Source organism: Temnothorax curvispinosus, unplaced genomic scaffold (genome assembly GCF_003070985.1).
Source record: "Temnothorax curvispinosus isolate PA1 unplaced genomic scaffold, ASM307098v1 QBEX01010645.1, whole genome shotgun sequence".
Classification (NCBI taxonomy): Eukaryota; Metazoa; Arthropoda; class Insecta; order Hymenoptera; family Formicidae; genus Temnothorax; species Temnothorax curvispinosus.
The window spans coordinates 80380-90608 of NW_020220425.1; the positions used below are offsets into that span (position 1 = coordinate 80380).

The following is a 10229-nucleotide window of genomic DNA, read 5'->3' on the forward strand; positions in this document are numbered from 1 at the left end:
GCCACCCGCCCACTACCGCGTGTCTTCGGCACCCCCGGCCCCCGGCGCGACTCGCGCTCGCGGACTATACGCGCGGAGCGCGCGGGACGCGCGCGTCGTCGCGCGTCGCGTCGACGAAGAGGCGAGGAACGGAGGAAGGATACTCTCGCGACTCGCGAGCGCGCGAGGATCAACGCGGAGCACGCTGAACGCGAGCGGGCGAACAAGCGTGCGTGTGGGCGCACACACGCGCGCGCGCGTTTTCGCACAGTGGAGTCACGCGTCACGCGGGGAACGGATGCCGTCGGCCGAGCGGACGCCGCGCCGCGGATTGCCGACCGCCAACCGGGCGTACGTCGCGCGAACGCACGTGCGAATGTAAGCGGCCCCCCCACGATCGGAACGTGTTCGGACGTCTCGTGTAACTCGTGTTATTTACGACGGCGCTCTATTTGTTTCCTTGGTCGGCCATCTTACTTTTGCTTGTCGCGCGCGAGCCGCGCACGCGCACACCCGCCGCGCTCCTCCGCAAGGCACGTCCGTATCTCGCGATATATTCTCTTACCAAATTCTTTACAAGCGAATCTCGATTCTCGCGTTGTTTCCGACGCGACGCGTTCGATTGGACGCGGAATGATTCTGTTTTTTCTAAACGAAACGAACATACCGTTCATCTCCCTCTTTTGTGATATGCCGCCAAATTTTACGATTTATAATCCGCGTCAAATTTCAAAATAGAATCTAAATGATCTAATAGCATTTTCGATTTGCGATTCAAACCGACTCGGGTCGCATCATGTATACAGGACTCTAGCATCATTGACGTGAAATACATACATTTCTATGGCTGCATTCGGAGAGCGTGCTATTAGCGCTATTGTATCATTCTATCTTTATCGCTCATTAAATGTAAAACAAGGATAGAATAAGCAAATAGCGCTAATAGCGCGCTCCCCGAATGCAGCCTATGTATGTATGTATTCCACGTCCATTGATGCGACCCGAGTCGGGTCGAGTAAATCGAAAACGCCATAAATTAGAATTCTATCATATAGTTTGATATTGGATACTTTTTTAGCAAAAGACGCAGAATACAGTGTAACAATAGGCCTGTTTGTTTTAGCTGAACTTGTTGCACAGTTAAATGACTCCTGTCGACCCTTTAATCATAATTCGCTTTTTTTCTCGAACGTGAGAAGAATAGCGGCAATAGCCAATCGCGCCCGTCACCGTGATTCATGCTGTTTTCGGAACGCGCTCGTTTCAGTGATTGGCATTCCTGCTTCCTCGTTTCGCGGGCCGCGGGAATAATTGCTACGCGAGTACGCGCCGTGTGTGTTAAATAATTAGCGAGGGTATAATAAGGTGTTTGTCGGAAGGAATGAATAACGTACGTGTCGCGCGAATCGCTCACTCGAGACGTCGAGGCAAAGGTATGTACGGCAATTGTCATTGATTTGCAGTTTCGCTGTGATATTCGCGGGTGATAATAGTCGCTCGTCCCGCCATGTCTGAACTCGCGAATCGCGAATGTGGCGTTCATTTATCTCGTGTCGTACTTTGAACAACGCTGCGCCGGAATTGTTGTGTCGGTGTGAATTATCTCCGAGTCTCTTCGTAGGGAAAAAGAGGGCTGAGTGACAGTGTCGTATCGAGTGACTCGATGAGTAACGGAACACCGTGATACATCGCGCCCGTTCGTGAATGCTTCATAATCTCCGTATATCTCGCGTCGCGTAAGTTCGGCAGCCGATTCGTCGCGTTTGCTTCGGGAGTGCCGTTCAAGTAATCGGACTAAAGGACTTTTCTAAACGGGAGTGTCGTACAGTATATCGCGCGAAAAAGACTTTTACTGATGATTATTCCGCGCGCGATTATAGTTTATTATCCGCGAGTGTTTCTCGCGAGTGTCCTGTGCGGTGAGAGAAGGAGGCCTGACGTCCTGAGATGAGGAGGAGGAGGTCTGAGAGAGACATCGGGCACCGGCGGAGCAACCTTGGGGTAAGTATCATATCTTAGCTATATAAAATTAATACGTTGTTTCTATTTATTCGATGTGTTTAATTTAAATTTCAATAAGTTAAAAGTAATTAAAAAAAGAAAGACAAGTTATCTAAAATTTTATGTTTGTAAGGTTCTTTTTCGATAAACAGATAATTGTATTGCTAAATATTTTATTGAGACGATTTAAAGACGCGTAAGAATTAACTTTTCAAATGTTAATAATTTTAAGCGTTTTTTAAATTTAAATCTTATTTTTGTATGTTACAGTATCACCGTAGCTACGTGGCTGCATAACTCCGCCCGTTGCGCATCGAATCGGTGAGTCAATGAGAAATTTTTTTATTGAGGTAACGAATCTACGAATAATTAAGTGTAGAGCAAAAACATATCTCGGTACATGTCGAATTACAATAATTTATAATATAAAAATATTAAAACATTTCGTAGATTCATTGCCTTAAAATGGATGGGCTACAACTGATTATGGTAAATATTTAATCTTAGTATCATTTGCTTATTTTGTTGTATTTATTGATTGTTATTGATTTATTGTGCCAGTGTGCTTGAGGAAATACTCGGACACTTCGCACGCACTGAGCTCGCGAAGAGCTCATCAAATTATGTTAACAAAACTGCCGTGTTCTATATAAATTACTTTTAAATAAAATTTTTTAATATTTACATAATAAATTAAATTTTTGAAATTTTATTATATTGATCAATTCTACTTAAAACTAAAGTTAGTAAATATTTTATTACTTAATCTCGCATTTATTTATAAATATTTTAGATACACACAAGAGAAAAATAATACTCTAATAATTAAAGTAATGATTTTTTAAATACAAAAATTTTTAGATTTCTTTAAAGAATTATTTTTGTAACATTTTTTTTTAAATAAAAGATATAAGATTAAGTAAAATATTGTGTTAGATGTTATAAGAAAAAAATATTTGTAGATAGGAAAAAATTATAAGTTGGTAGGATATGTTTTATTTATATCCGTTTATTCCTCCAAGATCAAATATTATATAAATCGATGCAAGGAAGGTATATATAGATATATTTAGAATTTATTTGATAGAAAACATGATAATTGTTATTTATTACTAAAATTTATTTTAACAAAGCATCGATTATACCCTAACTTTTTGTAGCCTATCCATCTATTTTTTATTGAAAAATTGGCTTTATGCTAGATAAAGTCAAGTAACATGACGTGAGATTCTAAATATTCTGTCGAGAAACGTTAAAAATTTTTAAATTATTTTAGAATTGATGATACAGTACAATTATTCAGTTTTGCAATAATATATGTGACTACATTATATATTATTAATATATAATATATAATGTATCAAAATAATTTTGATAGAAAGTGAAAGATATAACGAGATACATTTATATCGATAATCGTAAAATAAAGATTTGCATATATTATTTAATTATTTAATTCAATTATAACAATGCAGTTATTGATTAATATAATATTCAATTATAATATCAATTGTGCAGGAAGTTTCTCTTTTTCGGATCTCACGTCATTTTATTCTGTATATCTTATTTGATATATTTTCGAGAGATGTGTACCGCATGAACAACATGCATAATAACGCATCTTTGTGTCCCCCATCAACGGTTCTATTATCATAACATATGTAATAATTATTTTATATTTTACGAGTGAAAGTCATTTAACTCTTAAGTCCAAGCATGATTTTAAACAAAAATTCGATGCGCTTTATCTCTCCAAGACCTATAACCCATGACTGATATAGATAATTTGTCAAGTAAATGATAAGAGTGACTATAGGCCATCTGACTGAAATTCCTTGCTGAAGCTAAAACTAAACATCTCGCTATCTCATTCGAACGACTTCAAATAACTGTTTTTGCCTAATTTATGACTTTCAAAAGAAATGCTTTCCGCTAACGGCTCTATCAATGTCGAAATCACACATTTCCGGGCTCTCGCACGATGTTTTTTTCATCGCACAGTTTTCATCGACGGTCAAAAGTTCAAAATTAGCCATATAATATATGTTCTAATTGTAAGTGTATTTCCGCATAATTATTATTGTTAACATACAACTATAAATGCGTCATAAATTATTTTCTTGCATAATCAGTTACTCGCATATACGCGTCACGAACGTGCCAGTGCAGAACATAAAACATTTTGATTAAGTTCGAGGAGGGGACTCATGCGTGTCTAATCGAGAGTCACCCATATCTCATTGTGAGAGAATGTATCTAACAATAAGTGAAGTGAATGAATTCTATCGAGCGACAGAGAGAATGATGCCGCGCCGCGTTTCTTATTGCAATGCAGATTACATGTATATCCATCAAACAGAGGTCAATGTCTTCGGACAAAATAATCGGAGCCGCGATAGAAGGGGCTGCATAAACACGCGAACGGATTAAAAGGCCGCGGTGGCGAATGCGACGAGAGAAAGTGCAGCCTCTCGAAGAGCGAATGTCATTACGTCGCGTTAGAGTGTGTGCATTGCGCATTGTCAACATATACCTACAATACAATATTATCAGGATCGTGCTTATCTATAGGCACGTTGGATGCCCGTTTATACGCGTGAGACACTCGTAATCGAAGAAATCAGTCTTTCTACAGTAAGTTGCATTTATTGCTGCCATATTATTATGTTTATTATTATCTAATGATACATACTTTGTTAAATACTTTGTGCTTGTTCCTCGGTTCCCCCGTATCTCTGAATTCCAAACATTGTTGCGCCTGAGGCTAAATATAGTCTCTCTCTCTTGAGGCCATTCAAGAGTCGTTAACTTTCATTATGGTATCAACGCGAGCGCGGTGATCGGTAAATTACTCAGTATACGACAAACGGTCACTGCGTTAAGACCTCCGTGTCGAAATAAAATAATATTCTTGACCGTGCTAAGATCTCCCTGGCAAAATGAGGTAATTCTTGACTGTTAAGTTGACGATTAGTGTGTTAAAGCATCGGAATTTAATTCAATTTAACTAAAGTTCAATAAATATAACAATTAGATCAACGGCAGATCGGAGCAGGCACCGGCAATTGTATTTCTGAAGAAGTTTCCAATTACAATCGCTATTCTATCTATAATAATTTTTCTTAATATTTTTTACGTAATACTTTTAACATTATAGTTTCTGCATCAGCATTATGTAAAAATGTTATTGAAATATGTGGATTTTATAAATTTCCTGGTGGAAAGTATTTACGTAATTACTAGTGTAAAACATTTATCTAGGAACTTGATACTCTTTGACTTGACGAACATGCACTATCGCTCGCTGCATCAAGATCGCGTTATTTCATCACACTCGTCAAAAATTCTCCTGAAAAATCATGATACTTTTCGTTACCTCTATATAAAATAAGTATGTATTTTTTTATGAGTAGCTCAAAATGCATGTATGTCATCGAGGCCAATCTCACTCGACAGTGTCACTAAAGTGTTTTTGGTTTTGCTCTCTTCGAAATAATCACCAACGGAAACGCGCTTATATTTTAGCAACACGCGTAAAAGGATGTCCCACTATCGGCCTTGGGGCTCGACGGAGAATGGTCAGATAGAATTCGAGTCCTTAACGGATGAGACCTTGGAGGGTGCTCTCGATGTGATAAAAAAGAGCTTTTTTCTCTACGAATCCGTATCCATAGGCGTGGAATTGAATTCTGAGCCGGGAGCATCCGAAGAACTCAAGGAGCTCTGTTTATACGCGGCTAAGGACGGTGTGAGTGTCGTGGCTATCGACATTACTACTAACGAAGTTGTCGGTGTTGCGTTCAACAAAATTCAAGTGAGTGAAAGCAACTTTTCAGTATAATGTTCTGTACTGCGAAAAGCGTTTTTTCGAATTATTGAAAATAGATTAGTTTCTATACTTTTGTATAATCTATAATCAAACCTTTGCCACACACGGTTAGTTAGCATTGATGTTCCTCGGTTGTTATACCTCAAGTGTTTTTGACAGTTATTCTGATGACTAAGCTAATTTTTCAGGTGTCCGCCAACAGCTCTGAGAAAAGTTTCTTCGAGCGCTTCAGTGACAACTGTCGGTACAAATCGTCGAAGGCTCTGGTGGACTTCATGATAAATGTAGATTCGCGAGTAAATCTCTTCAAGCATTATTACGTCGATTGCATCCTCGAGATTATGTTTATAGCGACTTTACCCACCTACGGGAAACGACGTATAGGCGAGATGCTAATCACCTCGTCGTTGGAACTCGGTGAGGAGTTGAGACGCGATAAAAACGTGAGAATACCTATCACGATACACGGCAGTGACGAGGTGACGAACGCCGACGCGGTGCCGGCCTTAGTCTCCGCAATCATGACGTCCAATTACTCGTATCGAATCGCGATGAAACTGCACTTCGACGTGCTGTTGGAAGTCTCGTACGACGAGTTCGAGTTCAATGGAAAGAAGTACAGTGAGAGAGTAGGCCAGGAACATCGACAGGCAGTTTTGGTAGCCAAGAGACTCTCCCCAATTTTGCCAAAAAAACAATGATCGTGCGAGTAGTTTTATGGACGGAGAACTTTCTCACATTGCGATGCTCAATCGAATTCAGGAATAACATAAATTAGAAATAATAACAGATATTATTATATAGAAATTATAATTATAGATATTATTATTCCTAAATATTATAAAGGTTTGAAATATTATCTGGTGTTTATTTATGTACGATAGCGTTCTTAATTTTTCTTATCAACTTAATTGTTTACAATAATATTGTCTTTACTTTATAAATTGGAATGATCGAAAAATTTAAAGATATTTGAAAATTTATGAGAGCATAAGAAGATTAAGATAGTCTATCTAATAGTCTATCGTACATATTATATTAATTATTATATTGTTCTATTTTGTAGGCAATAATTGCGCGTTCAATTTGATAAAGAACTCGAGAAAGATAGAAAAGATGGAATTTTATATGTATGTTAGGAATAATTGTATTGAATGAAGAAAATAATATTATATGCAATCAAAATATGTCGTTTTCTAGCGATGCATGCATATAAATGGATCACAGCGGAAGAATAAATTGATGCCGCGTTCTTGGAATAATATATATAACATCCGAATAGAATTAAGATAATGCTGGACAGATATATTTTATGACACAAACTCTTACGTAGTCAAAATGTGAGGAAGAATATATTGGACTCGCAGATTTCATTCGCGTGCGATAGTATATACATATATAATAACACTCAATTGAATAGAATTGGTCATATCCTATAATATTATGTATATAATGTATTATATAAAATATATTATCGTATGTATTTACTACAATTACATAATATCATTTTTATGAAGTTGCACAATATTATTTGCAAGTTGCAAGAGGCAAAAAATACAACAACATGTAACAAATGCTATTGATTTAGCATTTTAACATTATTTAATGAATAATTTGATTCGGATATTTGATGAGTGAATAAAAATTTAGAATGGTTCTCTCGCAATAATTCTGCGATTCTTCTGTTTTCTTTGCAACCTTTTTTGATTAAACAATTGCTACCCGGCAAATCAAGATCCTTGCTCATCCAGGCTTCCACTTGAAGTTTATTTAGATAATTCGCGTCACTTTCAGGATAGAATTTCATATTCGTAAAATTTATGTAAGAGCCAAAGCACATAACATGGCGTAGCGATATACGACAGTCGTAGTCCTCGCGAAGTTAGCGTAATCCAGAGTTTTCTTGTGTTTGTATCTAATGCACCAATTTTCCTTTTTCTTTTATTTCAGTATTAATTTTTGCAAAATTCTTGCAAAATATAAGCAAATGTAGCATCAAATCTTGCTGTTGATTGTCTATGTTCAGCTCAAACATCGAAAATGCTCTAGCGCAAAACTGTGAAAATTCATTCTATACATATAATTGAGGAGAAATGTAAAAATCGCAAACGATCGCAATAAATTTTCTTTATATATAGATAAGTTCTATTTTAATATAAATTTAATAAAAGTCCTATATAATATCGTATAACATACTTAAAAATTAAAGGAATTTAAAAGTGAAAGAATTTTTGTGTTATATGGTATTATATGGGATTTTTATTAAATTTATATTAAAATAGGACTTAATAAGGTATCTAGAAATTTGAAAATTTATTGCGATTGTTTGCGATTTTTATATTTCTTTTCAATTATAGAATGTGTTTTCACAATTTGCGCCAGACCATTTTCGACATTTGGGCTAAACATAAGCAATTAACATTTGATGCTATATTTTATTTGCTTATATTCTGCAAAAGTTTGGTAACGTTTTATTTCCGGATGATGCATCATCCGGATGTTCAACCCAAATGTCGAAAATGGCGCAAAATGTAAACTCATTCTTCAATATTGATCATTTTGAACGCTTCTTTAATATGAATTTTATGTTTATATGTTACAGTATCACCGTAGCTACGCGGCCGACTAACTCCGCCAGTTGCGCATCGGATCGGTGAGTCAGTGAGAATCTTTTTTATTGAGGTAGCGAATCTACGAATAATCAAATATAGAGTAAAAATATATCTCGATACATATCTCGAATTACAATAATTTATAGTATAAAAATATTACATTTCGTAGATCCGTTACCTTAAAATGGATGGGCTAAAACTGATTAGGGCTGATATTTAATCTTGGTATCATTTGTTTACTGTTGTATTTATTGATTGTTATTGATTTATTGTGATTGTGCTAGTGTGCTTGAGGAAATACTCACACACTTTGCATGCACCGAGCTCGTGAAAAGATCATCAAATTATGTTAACAGAACTGCCGCGTTCTGTATAAATTACTTTTAAATAAAATTTCTTAATAAAATTTACATAATAAATTAAATCTTTGAAATTTTATTATATTGATGAATTCTATTTAAAACTAGAGTTAGTAATGAATATTTTCGATACACAAGAGAAAAAATAAAATAATACTCTAATTAATTAAAGTAATAATTTTTGAAATACAAAATTTTTTTAAGATTTCTTCAAAAAGAAATTGTTGTAACATTTTTTTTTATAAAAGAGATAAGAATAAGTAAAATATTGTGTTAGATGTTATAAGAAAAAATATTTATAGATAGGAAATAATTTTGAGTTAGTTAGGATGTGTTTTATTTCCTTCCATATCCATTTATTTCCTTCCATATCTATATTTAACCAAGATCAAATATTATGTAAATCGATGCAAGGAAGCATGATATAGATATAATATAAAATTTATTTCATAGAAAACGTGATAATTATTATTTATTACTAAAATTTATTTTAACAAAGCATCAATTATACCCTAATTTTTTGTAGCCTATACATCTATTTTTTATTGAAAAATTGGCTTTATGCCAGATAAAGTCAAGTAACATGACGTGAGATTCTAAATATTCTGTCGAGAAACACTGAACATTTTTTAATTATTTTAGAATTGATGATATAATTCAATTATTCAGTTTTGCAATAATATATGACTACGTTATATATTATTAATATATAATGTATTAAAATAATTTTGATAGAAAGTGCAAGATATAACGATACATTTATATCAATAATCATAAGATAAAGATTTGCATATATTATTTAATTATTCAATTATAACAATGCAGTTACTGATTAATTATAATATTCAATTATAATATTAATTGTGCGGGAAGTTTCTTTTTTTCGGATCTCACGTCATTTCATTCTGTACATCTTATTTGATATATTTTCGAGATGCATACCGCATGAACAACATGCATCGACCAGATCAAAGGGAAGAGAAAAATTCCTTCCATTGTCGTATCATTATTATTGCCGAAAGATAATATACGTTACGTTCGATTCGAATTACGCGCGAGTATCGATTGTATCAAAAAATGCACAACGAGAAGTTAATTTATAAAAAAATATTAATTTATAAAATGACTGCACAAGGTTGATCAAAAATATTTCGCATTTTTGTGTTTTCGCGGACGGTTTTCGCGGTCGGTTTTTTGAGAAATTTTTCATTATTAATTTTTTAATTTTATCTACATTATAAATTTAATTTTTTCATGGGATATAATTAAGATATTTATATATGTATAACGCAATATTCATAGAACGCGAAGTAAAATTTTTTCTGTACTTGATTACATTTCCAAATTAAAAGAATGGATCACAAAAAAATGGACAATCAATATTTTTAAGTAAATAACGGAATTAGAAATATTTTTTCGTAGAATAGCGCGTCGCGTGGTGTGTGTCTG

At 34.8% G+C, this 10229-nt stretch overlaps 1 protein-coding gene across 2 annotated transcripts; it reads left to right on the forward strand.

Moving 5' to 3' along the window:
* Positions 1 to 4217: 4217 nt before the first annotated feature.
* LOC112460579 lies at positions 4218 to 6648 on the forward strand. Of its 2 annotated transcripts, none has more exons than XM_025025334.1 (3): positions 4218 to 4614; positions 5506 to 5794; positions 5998 to 6648. In XM_025025334.1, exons 2-3 carry the CDS (start codon positions 5522 to 5524, stop codon positions 6508 to 6510), a joined length of 786 nt encoding a protein of 261 aa, XP_024881102.1. In that variant the 5' UTR covers positions 4218 to 4614; positions 5506 to 5521; the 3' UTR covers positions 6511 to 6648. The 2 variants fall into 2 exon arrangements, with proteins under 2 accessions (XP_024881102.1, XP_024881101.1); XM_025025333.1 differs by lacking the exon at positions 4218 to 4614 and adding an exon at positions 4670 to 4924.
* Positions 6649 to 10229: the final 3581 nt, after the last annotated feature.

Coding starts and splice junctions, on each gene's coding strand:
- LOC112460579 (XM_025025333.1), top strand. Junction 5,795..5,997: donor TTGCGTTCAACAAAATTCAA/GTGAGTGAAAGC, acceptor CTAATTTTTCAG/GTGTCCGCCAACAGCTCTGA.